We start from the raw sequence: 27,456 nt of genomic DNA on the forward strand, positions 1-27,456 counted from the left end.
TACTCCAGCTTTTTTGTCTCTCTTTGGTTTAAACCAGCATCTGCAGTTCGCTCTTACTCGTAACGGTTCAGGTGTGATTTATTCTGAAGGGGGTTGCAGTTAGGAGAGACGAGGGGGATATGAGCAGCGCCGCGTTTGGTTCCCAACAAATGCCATCGCTCTCCCTCCCATTCCCCCCCTCCCCTCCCCTGCGATCCGTGCACAGATGATTCGCCCATCGCGTAAATGCGAAAGTGTGCGCTGCTCAAATGAGGTGAGGAGAAGGAGCTGGGTGGCACCGCCACAAAATAAAATGTGAGGCTTTGTGGGGAGAGGAGGAGTCAAGAGAGCCGAGTGGATTTCAGTGGGTCATTTCATACGAGAGAGGCTGACGCAACTCACAAGGACCAAATGCGTCCGGGAGATCACCGCTGCCAACCGAAGCAGTGAATTAGACGTGTTACATCTGCGGAGGGTCACTGATCTGCTGCTTGCATACGGAAAGGTCTGATCACGGTTTATTCTCATACACATTCTTCTCATATAGGCTTTCTCTCTCTCTCTCTCTCTCTCGCGGTGGGCTGGCATGTTTCAAAAAATTGTTTCCTCTCTGTCTTTCTATGTTTTTATTCCGCAACAGCGGGCGACGTGCTCGGCAAGATCCAACACACACACGGGCGGGGTTTGCAGTCGTACGTGGTCAGTGAATGCAGCAGGAGGGCTGAAGTTTTCAGATATGTGTGTGTGTGTATGTGTGCGTCCGTGTGTTATCTGTTGACTGATAAAAAACTTGCTCCCTGGGGTAGGAGCTGCTTCCAATGCAAAGTGATATTGACTCGAACACGTGGCAGATCCTGCAGTCAAGGAGACCGAAACGCGATTCAGTAACGAGCTAAGCTAGAAATAAAATAGTGGGAATCGTCTCTTCTGTAATGCAGTCTGGGCAGCAGTAATGTATTTTCAGCGGTGTATCCCGGTTGATTAGTGCAACATCAGATCCCGCCGCCACTGTACGAGGTAGCGTGCTATCAATGCAGATTTAATTTGTACATGTCCCGCATAACAAATTACTGCCCGCTTCCGATTAGTAGCCGATCAGGTTTAAATAATTGCCGCATTCACACCGGGTAATGTTTTGCTTTGCCTTCGTTCTGTGCGTTTCTTTATTCTGATAATTAATTGCCAGCAGCTCTTCCTTCTCATGAAGGCGAGCTGAATCTTACTGATAAATTACCCAGCTAGATTCGGGAAGGTTTTACACCGATTTGGAACAGGGGTGGGTGGGTGTGTGTGGTGGGGGGTGGGGGGGTGGGGGGGGGGGGGGGGGGGGGGGGGTGTTGGAAGTGGGAACTAAACGCATAGATTGATTCAAAATATATAAACCTCTGTAAAGAGAAATACAGGTTTGGCCCTTTCACCTGTTAGAGAAAATGCACGGCATCTTTAAATAGAAAGGACGGGAGCATTTTTGGATGAAAGGCACTTCAAAAGGATCTTGCATCCAATTAGCCACGTCTTTTCTCTTTCGAGATGTCAACAAACCTGCTCTGCGTTTTCAAGTTGCTACATAAATGCCACATAAATGTTTGACTACCTGAGGAATATCCGCAGTAGATTTTAATGGATGTGAGGTATTTGTCAGAGCTGCTCCAAACCGTGAAGGAACAAGGCTGAATGAAAAGGGAAACTGAACCGATTTATCGTAAGTCGCAAGGACAAATTTAAAATGATAACAAGAGCAGAGGAATTTGCTTTCGTGTTCTAAAATTCACTCAGTGGAAAGATTCAATTGTCACTTTCAAAAAGGATCTGCATAGAAACGGTTCTGGGCAGCAGGGCTGGAGAATGGAATGCCTAGATTGCGCTTAGAGAGATAGCAGTGGTTCAGTGGGCCAAATGGCCTCAATCCGTGTTGTAATGGTTCTATGACTGGATGCTATTGGAATGTAAGCAACCCTGGTGTGAGTAATTTTTTTTTTGGTTTCTTAGAATTAATTGAGTGTTTTAGCAGTTTTGTCTGTATCTTGGCGTACAATCACCATCACTGCTGTCGCATATGTTAGGAGGGTCATGTACAAAGTCGCAATTAAATATTAAAGTGGGCCTTAGAAGTCACGTCTTAACATTGATTGATTGCATCTTGGTCTTGAAGGTCTTGACATTGGGTGCAGTGCGAATGTCATGGTGGAGATGATTCCATTCGCAAATTGTCTTTGGGTACAGAGAATACCTATAACAATCTGTTTAAGAAAGAACTGCAGATGCGGGAAAAATTGAAGGTAGACAAAAATGCTGGACAAACTCAGTGGGTGAGGCAGCATCTATGGAGAAAAATAATAGGTGACATTCTGGGTTGAGTCTGAAGAAGGGTCTCGACCCGAAACGTCACCTATTCCTTTTCTCCATAGATGCTGCCTCACCTGCTAAGTTTCTCCAGCATTGTTATCTACCTATACCAGTCTCATATGTTTGGATAATGTTGTATTTGAAAAACCCCGATTGCCTGGTCTTTGGTTTAGTGGATGAATTTGTAGATTGAAGATGACTCTTGATGTTGCTTGGAATAAACCCGTGCGTTTCTTTATAGATGGTCGTCAGGTGTAATTTGGTCCTATAGTCTTGAAGAGTTTCCCCACTCTAGATCAGCAAGGATTTTAGTGATACTTGACTCCCTGCTGTGATCACCAATGGTAACCCTTGCAGCTCTATTTTGAATTATTTCTAACTTGTCCCCATCTATTCAGCAATCATTCCAGAAGCTACAAGTTTTCAAATTCTGTTTATTTAGTTTGGAGATCTGTGGAAGGATTGGTTGGGTGACAGAGTACAATGTAAACACCAATAGGATATGGAATTATGTTTGTGATTATTTTCTGGATCCAGTTTTCGACCACACTACGTACCTTTGACAGTAGGAGTGGAACAAACATGCAAATTATAACTCAGTAAAATAGCACTGCATATCCTCGATGGAGCAATATTTGTGGAATAGTGAATACAAAAATTCTGTTCGTCTGGCTTCCTCCTCCCTTTCCCATAGGTCCCACCAGTCCATATGTTTAAAAAAAAATCCAAAACATTGAAATTCCACAAGAATTAGATAAACGTATGAGTTTAATGTGTTTGCAGTGCTTTGAGATAAATGGTGACAATAGGTAATAGACAATAGATGCAGGAGTAGGCCATTCAGCCCTTCGAGCCAGCGTCCATGTGTGCAGGTTTGTAGAATAATTGGCCTCGGTGAATTGCCTCTAGACTGCAGGGAGTTTATGCAAAAGTGGAATAACATAGAACCACAATGAACAGGTGATTGATGTTTGACAGTGACACAGTCAGCCAACACAGAATAATGTCATTAAACCGGTTGAGACTCTATCACTTCAATGGGACATGTTGCGAATGCACCACCACCATGCAATACTGGTTATACTCTACTAACTCCAGGGCGTGGCAAATTTGTCCCTTTCATGTATTTACCAAGTTCACTTCTGAATGCTATAATTGAATCTGACTCCAATACTACTCCCGGCAATGATACTCAGTCCCTGACCATTCACTTTGTCATCAAATATTTCCACATATCACACTTGATCTTTTACCAAGAGCCGTCATTTTACACCCGCTATTTCTTGTCCTCTCCACAAAACGGACCGGTATGCGTGCGAGTGACTCCCTGTCCACACCATTCATGATTTGAAGTGCCCATGTGAGGTCCCTTCATAGCCTCTGTAACACAAAGACTAATCCAGCTTTTCCAATCAAACCCGCTCTCGCTCCTGGAATCAGTTTGGTATATCTCTTTTCCATCTCTTTTTCATCCTAATGAACTATGTACATATATCCTCAGATTCTTTGGTTTATGTACCTCCTTCAGAAATGTGTCCTCTAGATCTTTAAATGTGTCCTCCGATCCAGGAGTAGAATTGGAATCAATCAGAATCAATTATAACGTTCAGAAGTGAGCAAGGTAAGTACATAAAAGTAACAAAAAGTGTTGATCTATGCTTTACTTCATCCAGCAACCTTAGGTGTATCCCATCTGGACCAGCGAATTTATCCACTTTTTAAATGCCACTGGCTATCCTGGTAATTATTTTTTACCAAACTCTCCAGTACCTCAATTACATAATTGAAAACCATAAACAAAAAACTCACTGGTGCTGGAAATATGATATAAAAACAGAAAATACTTTCAATCTATTGTATGTTCTTTTATCAGTTTATTTGGTAATTCACAGAGAACTAGTGTTAATTTCCCTACACGATACAGTGCTCTGGGAACCTACCTAGACGACAGTTGAAGCGCTACCCCTTTAAAGATCTCCCTTTAGTTCATTACATTTTTACCTCAAGTGTTTATTCTAATTTTCCCAGGTCAGATCTGTTCTTATTCTTCTTTATTTTTGCAATCTCTCTGGAACTTCCATGGTTTTTCAGGAATATCTCCAGACACACCTGCATGACGATTGGTTATGGGTGAAGGCGGCAGTCAGAAGATGCATGCTCTGTTATAATCCCACACTGGAATTTCTGTCAGAGGCAAAATAGGATTGAAGACCAATGGATTTTTCAATTCTTCCACACATCCATTTAAATTTGCACACTGGGAGACAGTCAAGAAGCTGTGTATGAAGGCTGATGGCTGTGGTAGCCAGAAACTTCATTAACATGTCTGCAGAATGTCCATCTTCAAGAGGTATATTTAGAGATGGTGCATGGAAACATAGTTTGTGGAGAAAGCACAATCTCCAGATGGAAATAGATGCAAGAAGAAACCACAATAGTGTCATAGCATTGAAAAAAATAGCGAGGAACTAGAATGAAGAATTCAATCCAGTAAATATTCAGATATAGCTGGGTCCTCTCTTTACTTCTGCAGTAAATGGTTGATTGCATTGTGGATCACTACATTGTCTAATTGAGAAAACTGCCTATTGCTTTGGCTTAAAGATGTTTCATTTCCTTATCTTAAAAAATTTAGCGATCTGTGCCTTAACTGACAATATACTCAGTGCTCACACAATTTGGAAGAAATTTCTTCTAATCACTTTCATCGTAGTATCAGTGACTATTTTAAATTGATATATTGGCATCATTGATTCCAAATCAGAAGAAATAATTTCTTCGTCCACACAATCTCCTTAATAAAAACCATAAATAATTTCAATTCAGCGCCATAACATTCTTAGCTTTCTCCGCTCCAATGGAAATAATTCCGCCAATGTAAATTGAATCGATTTCATCACTAATTCCAAAAGGAAGTAGTTTATTTCTTTACACCTATTAAAACCTTGCATGCTTTGTAAAAGGAACATCAACATTTCCTTCTCATACTTTCTATTGGTGTTAACAAGGTCTATTATTTTTTAGGAAATAGTGTTGATGAAATTGCATAGCACCCATTATTTCAGCAGCTTTGGTGTTTACTTGCTTTCCATTTCGTGAATGTACCCAAAGCATGCATTCTCACTTGGACTGAAGTTGCATGAATAGTTTATTGGTTAATTAGGTTCTCTGGATACTTTCAAGAGAGAGCTAGATAGGGCTCTTGAAGATAGCGGAGTCAGGGGATATGGGGAGAAGGCAGGAACGGGGTACTGATTGTGGATGATCAGCCATGATCACGTTGAATGACGGTGTTGGCTTGAAGGGCCGAATGGCCTACTCCTGCACCTATTGTCAGATGCAACAGTTATAAGGGAATATAGAATGAATGGGAGACTATTGAATGGGGTTCAGGAACAAACAGTTCCATTAACTGAACAGGCCAATAAAGTAATTCAATAGAGATGTGGGGTGCTGTTTACATGAACTAATGCACCTAATATGAGAATGGTTAAGTTATGCCAGAAATAGATACAATACTCTGCAGATCACACATTGATGACTGCATACAATTCTGGTTAATCTAATTTCTGGAATGATGTGAATGCATTATATGAGGGAAGTGAGAAGTAATGCAGTTAACAGATGCACAGATCATAAGGACTCATCGAATTTAAGTAAGTTCATGGGTCTGTTCTTGAAGAGCCATGATATTTAGGGGTACAGGACAAACACTGTAAAGTTGGATTAGACTGTGATTGGTTTCAATGGTCCTGGAGAAAGGAGGGAGGAAAGTAGGAGAAGGTAGAAAGTAGAGGAAGTAGGAGAAAGACGAGGATAGGGTCAACTTGAGATTAATGATCAAGTAATTGTTGGTACTGGCAATGATGAATTGCTTCCTAACTGAGGAGAATAAAATCTTTTTTTTGTGTGATTCACCTTTGTGATGTGCCTGCCAGGCTTAAATAGCTGGCAGTGCATTAAATTGTGAAATACGTTGGCATGGGTTGAATTAGTAGAATATGAAGAGGTATGTGCTGCAGCAGTTGTGGGTCCCAGTGAAGACTGCTGATATTGTGGGTGATGGGAATGCAGTGAATTGAGAAAAGTGGAAAACCATTAATGTATTGGACAAACTGGAAATAATTATTTGACGTGATGAGAGCAGTACATTTGACTAATTTGTATGAATTGTTGAAAGGCACTTGACAGGGTCCCACATGTCAGGTTGCTCAGATAGTAAGAGTCCATGTCTCCAAAGGGTAGTGTCAAATATGAATTCAAATCTGGCTTAATGACAGGAAGCAAAGGGTAATAGTTTATTGGTGTCTATCTGACTAGAATGTCATTATCAACGGAATTCTGCAAAGTTTAATATTCTGTCCAGTGCCTTACATAATACATCTTAATAATTGAGAATTAAATATTGGGAATCCAATAAAGAAACCTGCAGATGGGAGTCCTTGTGGTTGACAGAGCGGAGGAAACCTTCAGATTACAGCAAATTATAAATGTGTAGTCACTTACGAAGAAATGGAATTTACTCTAGGGAAGTGTCTAGTAATGCAGTAGTCAGGTGCAACAATTATAAGAGAGTACAGAATGAATGAGAGAATATTGAATGGGGTTCGGAAACAAGCAGGCCCATTAACTATCGCAAGGCAGGTCAATAAAGTAATTAATAAGACATGTGGGGTGCTTTTTGAATGAAAGATGAGATAACTAAAGATGAGAATTGGGAAGTTATGCTAGAACTCGATACAATACTCAACCGACCACATGTTAATGTCTGCATACAAATCTGACCAATCTCATGACTGGAATGATGTGATTGCATTATTGTAGGGATGTGTGGAGTAATGCAGTCAACAGGTGCAACAATTATAAGGACTTATCAAATTTAAGAAAGTACATGGGTCTGTTGAAGATCTTTAGGGCTACTGGTCAAACACTGTAATGTTGGATTAGATTGTGTAAGTATTGTTCACCTGTGGGCACAGAAATAATGGGCTGTCTTCCATCTGTATTATAAATATCCTGATTTGGAGAGCTGTTGAATTGAATTATAGTTTGAACGCATAATGTGAATTGTTGAATAAAGTGATTCTAACAGTGGAAACAAGTGAGAGAACTGTAAACACTACAGTGGGCTGTGTGAAATCTGAACGACATTTAATATTTCATTGCTTCTCCAAGCAAACAAATAGGTCTTTTGTAATTCCAGCCAACCATAATTCTTAACTTTCCCTTGTTTATCATCACTTCTCACTCTCACTCAGTTGCTCTCTTTCTTCTTCTACCACTGAAAAGCCTTAAATATATGCAGTGCTGCAGAGTTCTGCATTTCTACTTCAATTATAATTCTGGTCAAATGAGTTGTGCTTCCTCATATTCTACTTAAACATCTACAAACCTGACAATTCATTGTTTTAAAAGTGGTAATTCGTTACAGATTTATTAAAAATCGCTGTTTCTAGTGATTTCACAGCTGATTTCCGTATGCTAACCACAAAAGTAATTCCTTTTATCTCTTGTATTTCACAACTAATTGAAAGAACACGGACAGATAATATAATTGTAGAGAGTTATGGATTTAACGCAGTGCATCTCACTAACCATCTCACCAACACAATCTCCCCCCCCCCCCGCCCGTCGAATCCTTCTACAGTTCAGGCTGCCCGCCCACAAAATCAAGGGCCACTTAACCCAGTCATTCCCTCTTCTCCCGTCAGGTAGAAGCGATAGGATGTACCACCAGATTCGGAAACAATTTACTCCTTATTGTTATCAGACTACTGAATGATCCTCTCATAAGCTAAGGATGTAGACTTGATCTTCCAACCTACCTCGTAGCTGATCTTGCACTTTTCAAATGCTGCATTCTCTCTGGAGTAGTAATACCGTAATGTTGTCGATGGGCTACTTCCATGATCATCAGCAGTAATTTTGGTGAAGGGATTTCCATCAAGGTTTTGAAGAGGGGTTTGGACCCAGCAACGGGGAATATTTCTACGTCACGATGGTGGGTGACACAATATTTTTCACTGCTTGCCACATTTGTTCTGCAACATGATAGAGACTGAGTCTATGTTGAAGTTTGGGAAGGGGCTGAATATTGCAGATGGGTAACCATTGTAATCATGGTTATGTTAGTGATAGATGGAATGAGTATACAGGGCGGGGAACTGAATATAGCTCAAGCAGGTTGACCTGACTGCGATGAAATTGTCAAGTGTTATAGAAGCAATTCTCATTCAGGCAAGTGGAGAGTATTCCAACACGCTCCTGGTGAGCTTTGAAGTTGGTGTTTAGTTGAGTTTAGTTTAGAGATACAGTGTGGAAACAGGCCCTTCGGCCCACCGAGTCTCTGACGACCAAAGATTCCTGTTCACAAACATTAACCTACACACTAGGTACAATTTCCAATTTGTACCAAAGCAAATTGACCTACAAACCTGTATGTCTTCGGAGTGGGGAGGAAACCGGAGCACGCGGGTAAACCCAAGCGGTCATGGGGAGAACGTACAAACTCCATCCGGACAGCACCCATTGTCAGGATCGAACCCAGTCTCTGGCGCCGTAAAGCAGCCACTCTACCACTGTGCCATGATGACAAAATATTTGAGAGTCACACAGAGAGTGCTCACTATTGACTATCCGTATTCATACTTACTTTTCCAGCTGCAGTATTGTTCAGTACCTGTTCATAGAATCACTCATTGATCATGGCACAGATGGAGGCCATGCAGCCCACTGTGCCTAGAATGTGTTCTGCCAAAGCAACTAATTCACTGTTTCTAACTCTTGGTACCTTTCTCCATTGCCTTCCATTTTTTCTTCACCATATATCTAATTTCCTCCTGTAGCCACAATATACCCTGCTTTATTACATCTGCAGTAAGTGCATTCCAGATTCTAACCATGTGCTACGTAACTAATCTGTCCTCATGTCACTTTTAATTCTCTTATCTATTATTTTGTACCTGTGACCTTATCCTTGAGATCGCCACCAAGCAAATATCCTTGCAATGTCCGCTCTGCCCAGAAAACCTCATTAGTTTATGTACTGATACCAAATCTCCCTTCTGTGCCTTCTTTTCAGGTTTGGAGTATTATAAGCAAAAGATTCACGGTGATAAAAATGAGTTTTAAAAGGAATTTGAGATGAAAGTTTTGTTTTACACACAGGGTAGTTGGTATCTGGAACCTGCTGCCATAGGAGATCATGGAATTAGATACAATCACTACATTTAGGAGACATTTACAAAGGTACTTTAATAGGAATGGCATAGAAGGATAAAGATCTAATGCTGCAGATGGGATTATTTGAATAGGCAAAATGATAAGCAGACACAGTGGGCTAAAAGGACTAGTTTCTGTGCTATATAAGAGAGACGAATGGGATAAGTGGAGTAATCTTTTAACCAAAATCAGGGTAAATATTACAGTGATACTCAATGACTGGATAATGTACATGGTGTCCAGCAGAGGTAAAGCAGGCCAAAGGCCAGTCTCTACACTACAACTCTATGAAAAAGAAAAGAAATAGCTCCAAGGATGTGCCAAAAGCTTCCTTGAGGAAATGCAACATGCTCACTGGCCCCCAGGAATATCCGGCCTAAGACAGCTCAGTGTGGAGAAGAAGCATGCAAGGTGGTATTGAGAACTTCAATACCAACCATGCACGCAGACGTCTTGAATAAGTAGCAGAAGGAGCCTCACAAACCTCAACTCACAAACTACCCGCTCATCCTCCCCATCAACCATCTCCGAGTATATCTGTGGAGGAATTCATGGTTCCAACTTTGGCCCTGTTAGTTACATCAGAAACTGCAAAACAAGAATGGTAGCCAGTTATCCTTGATCCTGAGGAACTGCCTATGAAGATGATGAAGAATTGTATCCAAAGCTATTGAATGACAGAGTTTTAAGCAGAATGAATTGTTCATTATTCAGGATGAGTGAATCCCCTGAGTTAGTCGAGGCTAGGGTGCAGCTTAGATAATTGAGATGGCTAAACTATTGAAGTTGTCCTTTTTTATATCTGAACACTTTAAAGCTTTTAACACAACACAGACTAAGTTTCACACAGTGACACTCAATGATTGGAAAATGTACACGCAATACAGTTTTATGTCTAACAGTTGCCCCTTAAAATGGTTCCAAGTTTCAGTGTGCTTTATATTCTGTTGCCCGGTTTAGAATACATTATACTCGTTGTAAAGAAGAGTCACCAACACTCTGTGACTTTACTCCATATATGCGTATACATTACTCCTCTCTACGTATGTTTGGTTAAATAACGAGCAATGTCAACACCAAATGAGCTACAATCTCACAGCAGCAGACAGAGAGATCGCTGTCAGCAAATAAATGACTTATTCAGCTGTTTGACTGCATTGTACATGTGTACTTGTATGTGTTACATATTAATCAGTCATTTAGTTAAATGACTCTTAATCAGAATAGTACTTTCCCAATTTTGAAGATGATTGAAGCATGTATTCGCATTATTTACAGATTTAATTTTGCCATAGATTTTCGAAATCTCTTTGATCGACTCAGGACTTCTTGTCCTTGAGATTTTTTCCACTTCTTTACTGGATTTTCAGTGGAATCTTCTGCCATTTCTTTTAAATTTTCAATTGGATTAACCTCTGGAATGTTTTCATAGTCACATAGTATTTTTCTCTTATTTATGTTTAGCTCTTTCTGGAATTATATGATTTACCTTGACACTTATCACATTACTTCCTATATTTTACAAGTTACCTCTTTGCACTGTATGCATCAACGATTCCGCCAGTAAACGCTGGGTCTCGAATTAGTTGAGTTGTGTCAACGCACAGACGCTTCTGTTTGAATTGCTGTCTCAACTGTGTCTCTTTCATTCTTCCTTCGAGATTTAATTGGAGGGAGACCCATTTGAGTAGAATGAGAGTAGATTGGCCTCGGGTACATAGGAAGGCCTGAAGTAACAAATGGTTTAGGTACTTGATTAGTACGTTTGTCAGAAGTTATGGGGAGAAGACAGGAGAATGGGATTAGGTGAGAGAGAGACAGATCAGCCACGAATGAATGGTGGAGTAGACTTGATGGCCTAATTCTATTCCTTATGACCTTATGAAGCACATTCCCTTGATTAGTAAAGTAAACACAAACAAATTCCAAATTCCCTGGATGACAAAAGAGATATGGAGGAAGATAAAGCATAATAAGTCTGCATGTGACAAGTGCTGTGTTCAGAATACCAGTGAGAAGAGTCAAGAGTGTTATATTGTCATATGTACCATTACAGAACCATGATTTTTTTCTTGTGGCAGCACAACAGGTTTGAAAACGTAGTACTAATTGATAATATGATGAACAAACATTAAAAAAAAGATACAGTACGGAAATGGGCCCTTCAGCTAACCAAGTTCATGCGACTATGAACCGCCCATTTATATTTATCATGCATTAATCCTTTAAAAAAAATTCTTCCCACATTCGCATCAAGTGGCTAATTAATCTAGCAACATCCAAGATGTCGGAGGAATCCAAAACACTCAGAGAAAATCCACATACCCACAGAGAGAACATTAATGCCACATAGAGAACAGACAAAATCCACACACACAGCACCCAAAGTCAGAATTGCACAACAATATGAGATGTACTTCGATGGAAGCAATGCAGGATAAGTACACCATTTAGAAAGGGATCATGGAGAAACAAGAAACTGCAGATGCTGTAACGGGTATAGCTTGGACCCAATAGCAGCACAGAATCAGGCAGGTATAGTTGGTAACAAACTTTATTACGATACTGTAACACAGAGTAGTAACACAGGAATGGGTACACCGTACTCACACAGAGGCTCAGGATTGAGCGAGGGTTCCGAAGAGGGGCAGGCAGGAGACGTAGTCGGGGTAGCGGAAGGACCGGTAACCAGGAGATCCAACACATGATGCAAACAAACCAGCGAGGGACAAACGAAAGGAGAGTCGAAGCCAGGCAGGAAGTCGGGCAATCGCTGGAGAGTCTTGCATGAATGCTGAGAACAATCTGGCACTGTGTGAACGGTGAGGAGAGTCTATATACCGGGTTAATTGGTGATCAGAGGCAACTGAGTGCAACAGGTGAGGAGAGTTGGGCTGATGAGAGGGGAGTGGCAGGCAGGCATGTGAGGAGAAGGAGGGACCGGTGGAAAAGTACTGGGAGGTGAAGTGGATGAGAATGAGGAGAGGGCAGACTGTGACAGATGCAGGTTTACAATACAAGACAGTTTGCTGGAGTAACTCAGTGGGATAGGCAGCATCTCTGGATCTCTGGTGGACATGAATAGGTGACGTTTTGCGTCAGGAACCTTCTTCAGATTGATTGTAGTAGTACGGAGAAAGCTGGAAAAGAGATAGGAATGGGAAAAAGCCTGGCAAGTGATAGGTGGGCTTCGACTTGCTTCCACCTCTTTTCCAGCTTACCCTCCACCCCCACCCCCCCCCATCCTACAATGATTACTCTAAGAAAAAGGTCCCAACTTGAAACGTCACCTATCCATATCCTCCAGAATTGCTGCCTGACCTGTTATGTTACTCCAGCGCTTTGTGTTTTTATTTGAAAAATTATTCAAGGGGAAAAGGACCTGGGGGTATGGGGCATGTTATTGAAAGTGCCTGGGTAGGTTGCGACAATAACTAGTAAGGCATACATAATTGTGGGCTTAATCAAGGCAAAGAGTATGAAAATATGAGGCTGAGAATAGCATTTTAAAAACATTTTTGTGTCATTTGCACATGTACATTTCTGATCACCATAAGGATTTGAAGGCATGATGGATGGTCCAGAAAAAAAACAATTTCAAAACTGTTTCTTGGTGTAGATGGTTTATGCATGCAACCTATAATGTAGCTACCTCATCACCATTAACCACGCCCCATCATATTAGTATAACTGTGATAACCTCCCTTTGTTTCCTCCCACTTGGTCCCGGTATGCCTGAAGGCTGGATGCAGTCAGTGCTGGGACGTGTGTGCCATGTGCTTTAATAAACACTTAGTAAAGGTTACAGTGTGTCAGTCTATGAACCTTTACATGGTGTCAGAAGTGGGATCCGAACCCACGCCTCCAATCGGAGACCAGAATGGGTCTCCACCATGGCCGCCACACTCCTGCTCAACCTGGCCGGTCCCGACGCCATGAAGAGAGCTCAGGCTTTCGTCTACGATCCAGCGGTCCTGGATGACAACGACCAGCTCGTCGAGCTAGCTGAATCTGCCGATGACCCGGTATGTCTTTTGCGCAAGTTTGCAGAGATTTGCGACCTGCCCTCCAACCGCATATTGGAGCGGGCTAGGTTTTTCTCACGGAAGCAGCAGCCGGATGAACCTGTCGAGTGTTTCATCGCTGACCTGCGCTACCTTGCTCAGCGGTGCCGTTTTGAGACCATGCGCGACCAGCTCACCAGGGACATTCTCGTCACTGGCATGCTCGACCAGAAACTACGTGCCGATTTGCGGCAACGGCCTGACCTAACCCTGACTCAAGCAATGCATGCGTGCCGCATCGCCGAAGTGGTTAACCTTCCGCATGGGCAGAGGGGATCTGACAGCCGAGCCATAAATCTGACTGGCGTTGCAGGACCATGCCGTATGCAGGACAACTTTCGCCCTCCACCGCGGCCCGTTCGTATATCTCGGGTCCCGCGGTCTCAGAAGTGTCCCAACTGTAATTATGTCCACCCCACGCAGTCACCGTGCCCAGCTCTTGGAAAATCTTGCAATTTCTGTAAGAAAATGAACTACTTTGCAGCTGCCTGCAGGTCCCGTGGGAATGTGCCCTCAGCTCCTAGACAATTCCTAAACAACCTTCAGCAAGTTGATAGTGAGATGGATTCTCAGTCCTCTGTCGACATTGCCCCCGACTCTGAGCTCAGCTATTCCATGGGAGATGCAAGTGTTTACACTCTCCTCCACTGATCCATCTGTGCTCATTAGTGAACAATAAGTCCTTCTCTGCGAAGCTGGATACTGGAGCAAAAGTGAACGTAATGTCAACATCACTGTTTCACCAGATAAGAAATAATGAGCTGTTGACTGCAGATCGCTCTGTTTTGCGTGCCTATGGGGGAGAGGAGCTAACACCTGTGGGGAGGGCGACCTTCCATTGTGTGCTACAGAAATTATCCCGTGACCTGTCGTTCTTTATTTTGGATTGCGACTGTGTAACTCTACTGAGCAACCAGGCCTGCCAGGATCTTGGTCTGGTGTCCTTCGACCGTACGGTCCACGAGGTGCAAGCAGTGATGGATCCACTATCCGAGTACCCGGACCTGTTCGACGACAAGTTGGGAAAGCTGCCGCTTGTGTATAAAATCGCAACAGATCCCTCCGTGGTGCCGGTGATCCGCCCACCTCACAGAGTGTCGTTCGCCATGAAGGGCAAGGTGGAGGCTATGCTGAAGGACATGGTCAACATGGGAGTGCTGGAGGCTGTCAGCGATCCCACCGAATGGGTCTCCACCATGGTCGACACAATGAAGAAAGGGAAGAATGAAATGCGGGTATGCATCAACCCTAAGGACTTGAATCTGGCGATTAAGCGGCCCCACTACCCTATGAGGACTGTTGAAGATGTTGCCGCCCAGGTCGGACAAGCCACGGTGTTTTCCGTCCTTGATGCCAGGAGTTCATTTTGGCAAATACCCCTGGACAAACGCTCCTCGGACTTGACCACATTCGGTACGCCCTTCGGCAGGTTTAAATTTTTGCGGATGCCGTTCGGCATCAGCTCCGCCAGTGAGGTATTCCAGCGTTCTATGGAACAACTGTTTGCAGGTCTGCCCTGTGCGATTATTGTGGACGACATTCTGGTCTATGGAAGGGATGTGGCTGAGCATGACCGCCACCTCCGACAGATTCTGGACCGCGCACGGCAGATCAATCTAAATCTGAACCAGTCAAAATGCAGGTTCCGGGTGCCTGAGGTCCCATATGTTGGCCACATTTTCACGGCCCACGGGTTAAAGCCCGACCCGCAAAAGACCAGCGCCATCTCCGAGCTGCCTGCCCCGACAGATGTTACCAGTCTACAGCGCTTCCTGGGTATGGTCAACTATCTGGGCAAGTTTATCCCTGACCTCAGCGAGTTGAGCGCACCCCTGAGACAACTTACTAAAAAGGACATTGCTTGGTCCTGGTTTCCACACCACCAGCAGGCTTTCGACCTACTAAAGAAGAAGCTGATCAGCACACCTACTCTGAAGTTCTTTGATTTACTACGTCCGGTTGTGGTTACGTGCGACGCTTCTCGTTTTGGACTGGGTGCTGCTTGCCTGCAGCCCCATGATGATGGTTCGTTGCAGCCTATCTCCTATGCCTCTAGGACCATGACGGACACAGAGCAGCGCTATGCGCAGATAGAGAAGGAGCTTCTGGCGGTTGTGTTTGCTTGTTCTAAGTTTAAGGACTTCCTCTTTGGCACCAGGTTCACCGTTGAGACGGATCACCAACCTCTGGTGACGATCCTCAACAAGCCTATACACAGCGCTCCAGCCAGGCTGATGCTGCAGCTACAGCGGTTTGACTTTAAAATCGTCTATAAAAGGGGCACCGAGATGCATGTGGCTGACGCGCTGTCCCGGGCCCCCCGGACCTCCTGCAACCAGCACCCCTTCGAGCTGGAAGACCTACAGGTACTGAACGTAAACTTCGTCCCTTCCAAGCAGCTCCAGTGCCCGGTTGAGCACACCGCTAACGACCCTGACCTGCAACAGCTTGCTGCTGTCATCAAGCGCGGATGGCCTATCAAACGGACTTCATTGCCTGCTGGCGTTCACCCTTTTTTCTTGGTTCGCGATGAGCTGGTGCTCCGGGACGGCATTATCATCAAGGGCCACAAGGTGGTCGTCCCTGCCTCGCTGTACGGTTTGTACTTCAACGCTGCCCACATGGGGCATCCCGGGGCAGATGCCACCATCTCGCATGCCCAGGAACAATATTATTGGCCGGGCATGGCAAAGTACATCAAGGCCAGGGTGGCCTCCTGTCCGGATTGCAACTCTCTTGCCCCGCATCAGCAGCGACAGCCGCTTCTACAACAGCCTGCCCCTGACATGCCCTGGTCTTCGCTGGCTGCCGATATTTTCGAGTGGCGGGGAAAGCAGTACCTTGTGTTGGTCGACTCCTACTCAAATTGGTTCGAGGTGGACCTTCTCCCTGCCATCACCTCGGAGATGGTGATCAGTAAGCTACGCCGTCATTTCGCCACGTTTGGATCCCCGGTTCGGTTGCAGACCGACAACGGCCGCCAGTTCACTAGTGCCGAATTTCAAGCTTTCGCTGCGAAGTGGAACTTCAATCATTATACCAGCAGCCCGGAGTACCCGCAGAGCAATGGGCTGGCTGAACGTGCGGTCCGCAGTGCGAAGCACTTGCTTGAACAATCCCGTCTCTCCAACGGTGATTTCTATCAGGGTCTGTTGAACCTTCGGAATATCTCCAGGGACAGTACAATGTGATCCCCTGCCCAACGCCTCATGTCCCGCGTTATTCGCCCTCCGATGCCGATCGCCCAGCAGTCCCTGATGCCCAAGGTCCTACAGCCTGCTGCTGTCAAGCAACGGATTGCTCAGAAGCACGAAATCCAGCGCCGCTCGCACGACAAGTCCTGCCGCCCCCTATCCCCACTGCTACCTGGCCAGGTCGTCCGCTTGCAGACGTCTACCGGCTTCTCCCGACTCGCTACCGTGGTCGGGGTCGACAGTTCGCCACGGTCCTACTTGGTGGACTTTGAGGGGACTATCTACCGGCGCAGCCGCCAGCACCTGTTGGCGGTCAACGAGCCCAAACCACCTCCTGCGGTTCCTTATACCCCTCCATCGCGTGTCGAGCCTTCCTCCACTAACTTACCCTCTGCTCCCTGCATGCCCCGGTCGGTCCGCTTGCCTCGGTCTCCTCCCCCTGCTCTTCCAGGGTTCGCCTCTCCGGCCCTGTCGTCCCCTGTCAGGTCTTCTCTCTCTCCGACTTCTGCTCATTCTACCCCTTCTGCTTCACCTGGTTCACCTGTGCCTCTCGGTTCCCCTTTCAAGCTTGGGTCTCCACCCGCCTTCTCTCTCCCTCCTGTTCCCGTTCCTGTCCCTCCTCCTATTCTTTCGGGTGGTGAGGGTGCTGTGCGCACTCGCTCGGGTCGGACTGTCAAACCTCCGGCTCGATACGGAGACTTCGTTTAGCTTTGCAGGTACTGTATTACCAACCTGCCATTGCTGTAACTTGTTTAATTTGTAAGGGGAAGGATGTAGATGGTTTATGCATGCAACCTATAATGTAGCTACCTCATCACCATTAACCACGCCCCATCATATCAGTATAACTGTGATATCCTCCCTTTGTTTCCTCCCACTTGGTCCCGGTATGCCTGAAGGCTGGATGCAGTCAGTGCTGGGACGTGTGTGCCATGTGCTTTAATAAACACTTAGTAAAGGTTACAGTGTGTCAGTCTATGCACCTTTACACTTGGGATGAAAGATTTGGTGACAAGGATAGATTAGATTTCTTTGGGAATGAGAAGATTGAGGAGAGATGTTATATATATAAAGTTTTGAAGGGCCTACACAGACAGATGTTCCCTTTGGTGACAGGATTGAGGACTGGATGTCACAAGTAAACATTTAAAGGGAAGGGTATTAAGAGTGACATGAGTAAAAATGTATTTTGTGCAATTTATGCCTAGAACCTGGAATGCAATGTCTGTAGATATGGTGGCGGCATATTCCATTGTGGCTTCAAGTAGGAATTATGTTGAAGGGAAAACTCACAAGCTTGCAACGTGTGAAGACGTGTATTAATGTCACGCAACCTGGGGGGGCTGAAGAATTCCAGGAGCGCTTTTGAAAAGTTTATGGGAATCAATCGGGTGATGCAGCCTATAATGCATGGAACAACTCCCCACAATTTTGTGCCATTTTGCTCCGATCCCTCCCTCCATTAGTGGCTAGCGCCGTCCGGATCAATAATATGAATTGGACGAATAACAGCTGTCCGCAGGTGGAACGAGCAGTAAATTACTATTGAAGTAAACAAAAACCGGGAGGAGTTGCTGCTAGAGTAAAAACTGAACATGTGATCAGAAAGAATGAACCAGCTCCCCCCTTAAGGGAACCAGACCCCATAGGTTACCAGATGGAACCTGAGTTCTGCCTACCCCGATGGGTCGATGCGAGGGGAAGGGGATATCAGACTCACCAAAATGGACTAATATAAATCCAGCCACCTTTCTACAAAACCAACCTCAGGCCCTTGACTCCTGCAAACACGACTGCCTGTTTCTAATTAAGCAAGAGACTTCCGCACGCTCTGATCTTACGGACCAACTGCTGCTAGATTCTGATCTCACCCTATATGTTGATGGCAGTTCTTCCATTACAGAAGAGGAACATCGCACTTCCGGCTATGCTATCGGGATGGTCATGTCCTGGAAGCAGCAGCATTTGAAAAAATCTTCTCTGCACAACAAGCCAAACTGATTGCCCTCACCCAAGCATGCGCTCTCGGAAGGGGAAAGAGTGTCAACATTTACACACTCGAGATACGCATTTGGTGTTGCCCATGACTTTGGACAATTATGGAAGAATTGCAGCTTCCTTACCTCCTCTGGTACAGAAATCTCCCATAAGCAATTAGTTCTGTATTCCCTGACTCTTCCCCGAAAATTGGCTTTCATGAAATGTGTCGCCCAAACCTCAGGTAGCAAACCAGTTGATATAGATAACCGGGCAGCCGATCAGGCAGCCAATATGGCAGCACAAGGCCACGGGATGGTAGTGCCCCATATGATGAGGCAGACCAAATGTTTTAACCAGAATCCGTCGACCTCAGAAAAAAGCAATGCCAAACATATCAGACATGATACGTTCCCAGGAGGATGCTCCTGTAACCGAGATAGAGACCTGGAAAGCCATGGGATGTATGTATGATAAGCAGACCCACTTATGGACACATTGGCGGATATGTGTCTAACTTGGTTAAAACTGCTTCCTATTGCTTTATTTCAGATCAGAACTACACTAGGTGGACAGGCTAAGCTTACCCCGGCCAAAATCATATACGGTCGACCCTTGCACACACCATAAACTACTCCATTCCCTGCTCCAGTCGAATTCCACCATATGACTGAAGAAATTACTTTGTGTGCCCTCACATTCACCCGATCTTTGCGCCTTATCCATCTCCAGGGTCGAGCAATTCAACTGAACGAGTTTGATCTTTCTGTTGCTCCCTACGATCAAACCAGGTATATTTGTAATGATGAAAAAATGGGTCCGGAAATGCCTAGAACCCCGATGGGAAGGCCCTTTACAGGTCCTCCTCACTACCCTCACAGCGGCTAAAGTGGAGGGTAAAAGCTCCTGGATACACTTACAGCATTGCAAACCATTGACCTAAAATCTTCTTGATTCTATTAACCCTTCTCCTCGTGGAGGCTCTCCAACCACAGGTCACTTCAGGAGGATGGACATCACCGCTCTCCGAACCTTGATGTTGTTGCTATTTCCAGTGACTGGACAGGACTCGACAATCAGGATTCATACATGCCACCCCTCCGCGCCACGTCTGACTTATCATCTCTGCCAAGACGATATCATACGTTGTCTAGACACTCATGTGCGCTCCTTCGGGATCTGGAATGTTACTAAACATACATTTGTGTTGGGCTGCTCTGACAGCCCACCCGAACATTGCTTCTGGAGGGAAACCATGAGGGCGCCCTCCCATGTTATCTTCAGTCTTGTCTTAGGAAGTTGAACAAATTAATATGATTCGGGTATGCACGTAAGTTATCATGGAATGATAAAAGGGAGGAATGACGAGTTTGATTTTTGCTGTGTAAGTTAGTGGAAAATTACAGCGTTGAGTGGGGAAATACTAGGTTCTGTTGCAGCTGTGATGACAAAGTCATTCATTTTGAGGAACTTGACTGCTGTTGATAATGAGATCATGCGCTTGCGATTCAGTTATTTGAGTCATTTAACCTGATCACTGGTGATCACTTCATCAGTCTGAAGAAGGGTCTCGACCCGAAACATCACCTATTCCTTCACTCCTTAGATGCTGCCTCACCCGCTGAGTTTCTCCAGCATTTTTGTCTACTGGTGATAATGAGATCATGCGCTTGCAAGTCACTTGTCTTGAGGAACCTGACCTTTGCCTTAACACACATACCATGTCAAGGTATCATTGGAGGATCAAAAAGCGGGCCAAATTAGCTTCTTGCTGCTGCTGCTTATATACTTGTATTATGCCTATTGTAAACCACTTACTTCTGGGGAACACTTTGGACTCCTTGGGAGCCAGAGGCTGCGGACGGTAAGTCCCCCGGTGTGACGAATAAACTTGTTGAAGCAAGTACGGTGTATTGGTTCAGTATATTTACTGAGGAAAGATCAAGGGGAAAATAATTCAGTTTAACACCAGTCATGTTAAAAGATTTGCTAATGTAGTTATGTTTTGCAAGGTGTTGCAGTTAATTGAATGACTTACTTGTGTTCTCCAGTAACATTTGTTTAGTCACACCTATTTTCACTATTACTTTCACTTTCACAATTTCCACTCTTCTATTTGCTCTATGAAAAAAATCCATGTACTCTTATGTAACATGAGACCAATGCATCCATGCACCCAATCTTATGCATCGGACCTTCCAATGAAACAAACTTGTCTGAGTCGCTTTCAGACATGCCTCATAAACTGTCCATTCACGGTTATCAACAGACTCTAAAATTCAGCTTATTATTTTACTAATTTTCTATTCCTCTGTCCTCATCATCAATTCATAATGTATGTACACACATTATTTATTCTAGTTATGGATACTGCAGAAATGTCATATATGTATATCATACAAATATGTCCATATTTGCGTACACTGTAAGGAGGAAATGCATACATTATTCAATTACATAGATTGCAAGGAATCTGGAAGACCACATTTTCTGTTTTAACCTGAACCCATTCAAGGGACCCTGTACTTTTTGTACTGCTTTGCTGATAAAACATCTTAGTTCGTGGACTGAAGATGTTTTATTTGGCAAAGCAGTACAAAAAATACCATTTGCAATCGCTGAAGTGGGAGAAACTACATTAATCGCTGAATCACTGCGGAATGTTTATATCGGGTGAATGAGTCCTTCAGTTCCTATTTAAAATGTATGGGATTTCATTTCATATTGCTCTGCATTGTATGGGCGGAGATAATTGAAATTCGTATAATTGAAACGTGCAGTACTTCAGTTTTTTTTTTACGATTCCTAATGAAAAGGAAAGAAACTAAAAATTGCAGATTGTGAAACAGTGAAATAGACTGGGACAGTTCGAGGAATTCAAGACACATAAACGTAAACTTTTAAAAATTGCAGCTGAACAAGTAAATGTTACTCGGATATTAAAGGTTGGAATTAAATTACCTTCTATTTGAAACCTGATACGAGTGCGAAGACTGGACATCGGGACTGAAATAAAATCTCTTGTGTCACATGTCATTTCAGAGTGTTCGAGACTCCCTAACCTGAAAAGAAGCTCCACTACAACCACAGCAAGAAGGAGGCAGAGGGCAGCAGTGGCTGAACTTAGAAGTTCATGAAGAGTGTGGTGCGGAAAATCTGAACAGTTCATTCAGACCATGGCTGACAAAAGTTCCGAAGCCATGTTGGTAAGTTATTAATAATACCCTATGTTATTGTAACAAATAAAAAAAACAAGCTCTGTGGTTACATTGATAAAATCTGGATCTTTCTCTGTGTGATTTTGTATGAAAATTGTGCTCTCTGTATAAAGGGTGTGTTACAAGCTCAGATCCACATTGACTGTGACCTTCGTGGTCTCAGTTAATGCTGAGAAAATTGTGAGGAACGTCTTCGAGCATGGCTGTTAAAATTAGGCTTTGTGTATTCGGTATCATGTTCCTCCACAAATCCATCCACCTTCTCAACCCCAGAAAATGTTGCATGTTGGGTCATGAGGTTCACCAGCGATATTGTTCAAGTTGCATTACTTTGAGTATATTGTGTTCACATGCTTCCTTCTTTCTCGTGTACCCTTCCCTCCTCCTTTCTTCTCAGATGGAGCAAACCAGATTGCGACTATAATCCAGTGTGTATTTAACTTGGGAAGTTGGAGCCTTGCATGCCTGATTCCTTAGCTTTAGAAACAGAAAGGAAAGGAGTTTTGGTGTTCTGGTGCAATGTCAAGAGCCCTACAAATAACCCCATCTGATGTCAGGCAGCCCGACAATGAGCATTATCCTATCACCTCTGGGTTGAAACAAGGTCTCAGCTAAATCTGAGGTAAAATCTGGGTAGTATGTTCCTTGGTTTCTGACATCCGGCAGGGTGACATTGTAGAATCGTAGCCTCAGTGCACCAAAAACTCAGGTTCAATCCCGATCTAAAGTATTGTTGTCTGAAGGCTGCACATACACCCTTTGACAGCATGGCTTTCCTCCAGGTGCACTGGTTTCTTTTCATGTTCTAAAAACATGTGGAATGTTAGGCTAATTAGTCACTGCAAATTGCTGCTGGTGTGTAGGTCAGAGTAGAATTGGTGGGGAGTTGATGCAAATGTAGAGAGAATAAAAATGGGATGAATGTAAGATTGGCATAAATGGGCATTTGATACTTGGCATGGACAGTGAGCTAAAGGGCCTGTTCCGGGCTGTATTTCTCTAACACCATGGATGTCCCTTTCTAAAACTTGGCATCTTGGCCTTCAAATGTGGCAGCCATTGTTTTCCTTCTAGGCTGTGGTGTCCCTTACATGGTGGCAGAGACTAATCCTATGAAATAATTGTCCAAAACAAAGGACAATGTCAACCTAATATTTGACACAGGTCCCAATATTTTGGAATGCACTCTGAATATGGCTTAGATTTTTTTTTTTGTATACTAGTTTTATTGAGAATTATTTAATTCTTTGCATTTATTTTCTTTATATTTTGAACCTCCTTCATCCCCGCTGTCAGAAAAGGTTAGTGAAGGACTGAAACTGAAGTTCATTTTATTCAATGGAAAGTATCTAAAAACAGTCGAGTTTGAACGTGGTTTGTAGGACAGGTCACTGGGCAGAGACCCCACACAAAAGGTAAACATGTTTAGCTTTTTACTTGGGTAGACAAAAATGCTGGAGAAACTCAGCGGGTAAGGCAGCATCTATGGAGCGAAGGAAATAGGCAATGCTTCGGGTCGAAACCCTTCTTCAGACTGATGTGAGGGTGGGGAGGCGGGAAGAATAAAGCGTTTTACTTCACAGTTGGTCAAAAGGCTACATTTCCAAAGAGGGAAAGGCAAATTGACTTTTGGGCTTTCTCCAGAGCCCTTTACAAATAATTCTTCTCTCATCAAATCAGCACCAGCTCCTACCAAATCGTTGTACCTCTCCAGCCCCACAGTTCCAATGATAGATACTCCCAGGCTTGGCTTGGTGATGCTCTTCGCCCTCTCACCCCTTCCATTTCAACGTCGCTTCCCCTCGTTTAATCTTCCTCCATTTCCTGTAAACTTCTTTGATTTCCAGGTTCATAAAGGTTTGGGAGAGACAGTCTTAGAACCCTTGGCAAGTCGTTGCAGTGTACTTTGTAAAGAGCTAGTGTCCCTGTAGTGGGGGGCTGGCTGTTCAGGGTGGCAGACTCCTTTGAGATTAAGCATCTTGTGCATATTTTAAGCTCCTCTCATTCAGGCCCATGGGAGCATTGTAACAGATGCAGAAAATACGAGAAATACTCAGCAGAGTCAGAATGCAGATGTGGAATCAGAAACAGAGATAATGCCTCATGTTGATGACTTTCCACCATAACATCAATTCTAATCATGGATCAATGAACTGAAACATTAACTCTTTTTCTCTCCCCATAAATGCTGCCTGACCTGCTGAGTGTTTCCTACAATTTCGGAGTTTGTTTCAGATCTCCTGCATCTGAATTGTTTTCACTTTTTGATTACTGGTGTTCTGAATCTTGATTTCTATCTTGCAGAAATAAGAAAGGCTTTATGAAGTGTGTTGTGAGTTATTCAATTTCAAGCTGCAATAGTTATATGATTGGCCCAATTAATTTTCTGATCGGCGATCCTACACACTAGAGACAAGTTACAGAAGCCAATCAACCTATAGACCTATGTAAGAAAGAACTGCAGATGCTGGTTTAAATCGAAGGTAGACACAGAATGCTTGAGTAACTTAGCGGGTGAGGCAGCATCCCAGGAGAGAAGGAATGGGTGACGTTTCAGGTCGAGACTTCAGTGTGAAGAAGAGTCCCGACCTGAAACGTCACCCATTCCTTCTCTCGTGAGATGCAACCTATAAACCTGCACGTCTAGAATGTGGGAGGAAACCAGAGCACCAGATGAAAACCCACGTGGTCACAGGGAGAACGTACAAATTCTGTACAGACAGCACCTTAGTCAGGTATGAACCTGGGTATCTGGCACTGCAACACAGCAACTCTACCATTGTGCCACTGTGTATGTTTCTGTTATTTGCTAGAAATAAACAGATCAGCTGATCTCTAATGAGGTATACATTGCGCATGAAGAAGCTGAGTTATTTTAAACTGGAAGCAGGACTAAACAAAACAGTCATCCATGAAATTTAATTTTCATACCTACATGAAGCCTGCTCTAAATTATTGATGTTTTGGAGCAGAAAACAGAAGAAATTGCATTTTAAAGGTGACCTATATAAATGTTCCCAGTGACATTCCCCTCTTAGATGAACTATCAGTTTAACTAATGGCTGATCAGGAGTATTTTCTACCATAATTAAACAGGCTGTGGTAAACAACGTCATATTCCTCTCCATTCCTGCCTTAAAATTATGAGTGGCAGCAAGAGAAGGTGCCATGTATTCTAAAATTAATTGCTTCAATGATAAAACTATTTTGAATATTGCTGCTGAATCTTGGAAATTGTGAACCGATCGTGCATTAAAGTTCAGCTCTGCTGATTGTACTGGTTTGATCTCCTAATATGTGTTCTTAAGTTTCTTGGCATATTACCAATGATCTGCTGTGGCCCGACCATATTGATGTGACAGCCAAGAAGGTACACCAATGCCTCTTTTTCCTTATGAGACGAAGGGCATTTGGCATGTCTCCAAAGACTCTTATAAACTTGTACAGCTGCACCATAGAACGCATAATGTCAGATTGCATCACAGCTGGGAACAGCTCCGCCTAAGACTGCAAGAAATTGCAGTGAGTTGGAGATGTAGCTCAGTCCATCACTCGGTCCAGATTCTCCACCATTGACTCCATCTACACTTCAGAAAAGCAGCCAACATTATCAAAGATTTGTCCCACCCTGGTCATTTCTTCTTCTCCCTATTCCTGTCAGGCAAATGGTACAGAAGCTTAAAAGCATGGATCACCAGACTTAGGACCTGCTACTTTCCCTCTTATGAGGCTTCTGAACAGTCCTTCCATAGGTTAGGTTATTGTCCAATTCACCTCTATCCCATTGCAGACATTGGACTTTGTCTATGGAACTGTTGCGCCACAATGCTGAGAACCACAGATGTTCTCTGATCTGTGTAAGGGTTACGTCCCGCGGACCCGTGTGCAAGTCGGATGTTACGTAAATTGGAAATAGAGGTGCTACTTTGAAAATGTAAATTCACTATTTGACATGGAAGCCACCTGGGAGCTCTGACACGGTGACCACAGGGGTGCTCCAGCACATAGACCACCTGGGAACTCTGATGGTTTAACTTCCCAAAATGCATCACCTCACACTTGTCCGAGTTAAAATCCAATTAATGTTTGTGAAACATGTTTTCGAAGAACGATTTGACAGCATAGATGAACTGGCAAGTACCATACCAAGTTAATATTTGATTAATTTTTCTTTAAGTGCTCTTTACTGATTTGATGTTGAATTTCTATGAACCCTGTTTTGGAATTGTGATTCAAAATATATGCATTAGTTATGGTGCATGAATGGGTCTTTTGGCAACTGTGGTATGTGTCCTCCCCATGAGAATATAGAATGTTTTCCTCCCTGTCACCACACCCTTTTCCTTCATCCACTTATCTTGTCAAAGTCCAGGTGTTGAGATTGTTCCTGCCTCAACCACTGGATCCTGGAACTGAATTAGACAACCTCATAACTGAGTACAATGAAATATCCCTGTCCTCTGTTCTAAATCATTTATATTCAAAATATATTGTTAGCAGGAAAAATCCTTACATTTTGAATGAAAGTTATATTTTAACAAAGTTTTCAGTAATAATTGCAAAACATATTATAATTTTCTTTAGTTGACGGTTATGAACAATATCAATGAGTGACTTAAGTGAACTAAAATGAACCAGGCCAAACATTACATGAAATATTTTCTGTGAAAGGCACTGCCTCATTAATCTTTAGCTAGAAACACTGTGTCAGGCACAAGATAGATTTGGGTACAAATGGTTACTTGGATCAGATCAGTTAGCTTGCAGCTTGAATTTCCCAGGGTAATTGTAATTAAGCAGTCCTCTGAATTACAGCCTTGAAATGATATAAGCAACCAAATGTTTAACACACACAGCAAGCCTAGGACTTATTTTATTTATTCACCAGCAAGATCAACCTTTATTGTCCATCCCTAATTTCCCTTGGGAGGCTGGCAGTCAGCCATGTAGAATTGTTGCAATCTCTCTAGGGAGGATGCTCCCACTGTATGAGTGGGTAAAGAGTTCTTGGACTTAGATTTAATTCATTGTAAAAGCAATGAAGTATAGTTTCAATTTAGGATACAGTGTAAGTTAGAAGGGGAATTACTTGTGGTGTTCTCATGTTCTTTGAGGTAGCAGAGGTCAGGTGCTATGAGATGTTGGTAAAGAGATCGTGATTCATTTCTATGGTATATTTTAATCATTGCCGAGGTGGTGCAGGAAATGAACGTTTCATTTGTGGATGAGAATGCTTAAGTGAGCTGCTTTTTTCCTGGACGATACTAGGTACTAGTGGGCAGATGCGTGGCAGACGCAGTATAATATAGAAAAATGTGAGGTTATCCACTTTGGCGGCAAAAACAAGGGGGCAGATTATTATCTCAAGGGGGTTAGGTTAGGTAAGGGGGAGGTGCAGCGAGACCTGGGTGTCCTTGTACACCAGTCACTGAAAGTTGGCGTGCAGGTACAGCAGGC

The 27,456-nt window shown here is 43.5% G+C and overlaps 1 protein-coding gene across 2 annotated transcripts in view; it reads left to right on the forward strand.

The window, feature by feature from the left end:
* Positions 1 to 211: 211 nt before the first annotated feature.
* slc6a9 (solute carrier family 6 member 9) overlaps positions 212 to 27,456 on the forward strand; it is a 214,519-nt gene continuing 187,274 nt past the window's right edge. The window contains exons 1-3 of one of the 2 annotated variants that reach the window (XM_033028719.1): positions 253 to 484; positions 2,567 to 2,669; positions 21,824 to 21,987. In XM_033028719.1, coding sequence (XP_032884610.1) covers positions 21,958 to 21,987 — 30 coding nt within the window. In that variant the 5' untranslated portion in view covers positions 253 to 484; positions 2,567 to 2,669; positions 21,824 to 21,957. Of the gene's footprint in view, positions 485 to 2,566; positions 2,670 to 21,823; positions 21,988 to 27,456 lie in introns of both variants that reach the window. The other variant, XM_033028718.1, reaches the window with a different exon arrangement.

Source organism: Amblyraja radiata, chromosome 10 (genome assembly GCF_010909765.2).
Source record: "Amblyraja radiata isolate CabotCenter1 chromosome 10, sAmbRad1.1.pri, whole genome shotgun sequence".
NCBI classification, from domain to species: Eukaryota; Metazoa; Chordata; class Chondrichthyes; order Rajiformes; family Rajidae; genus Amblyraja; species Amblyraja radiata.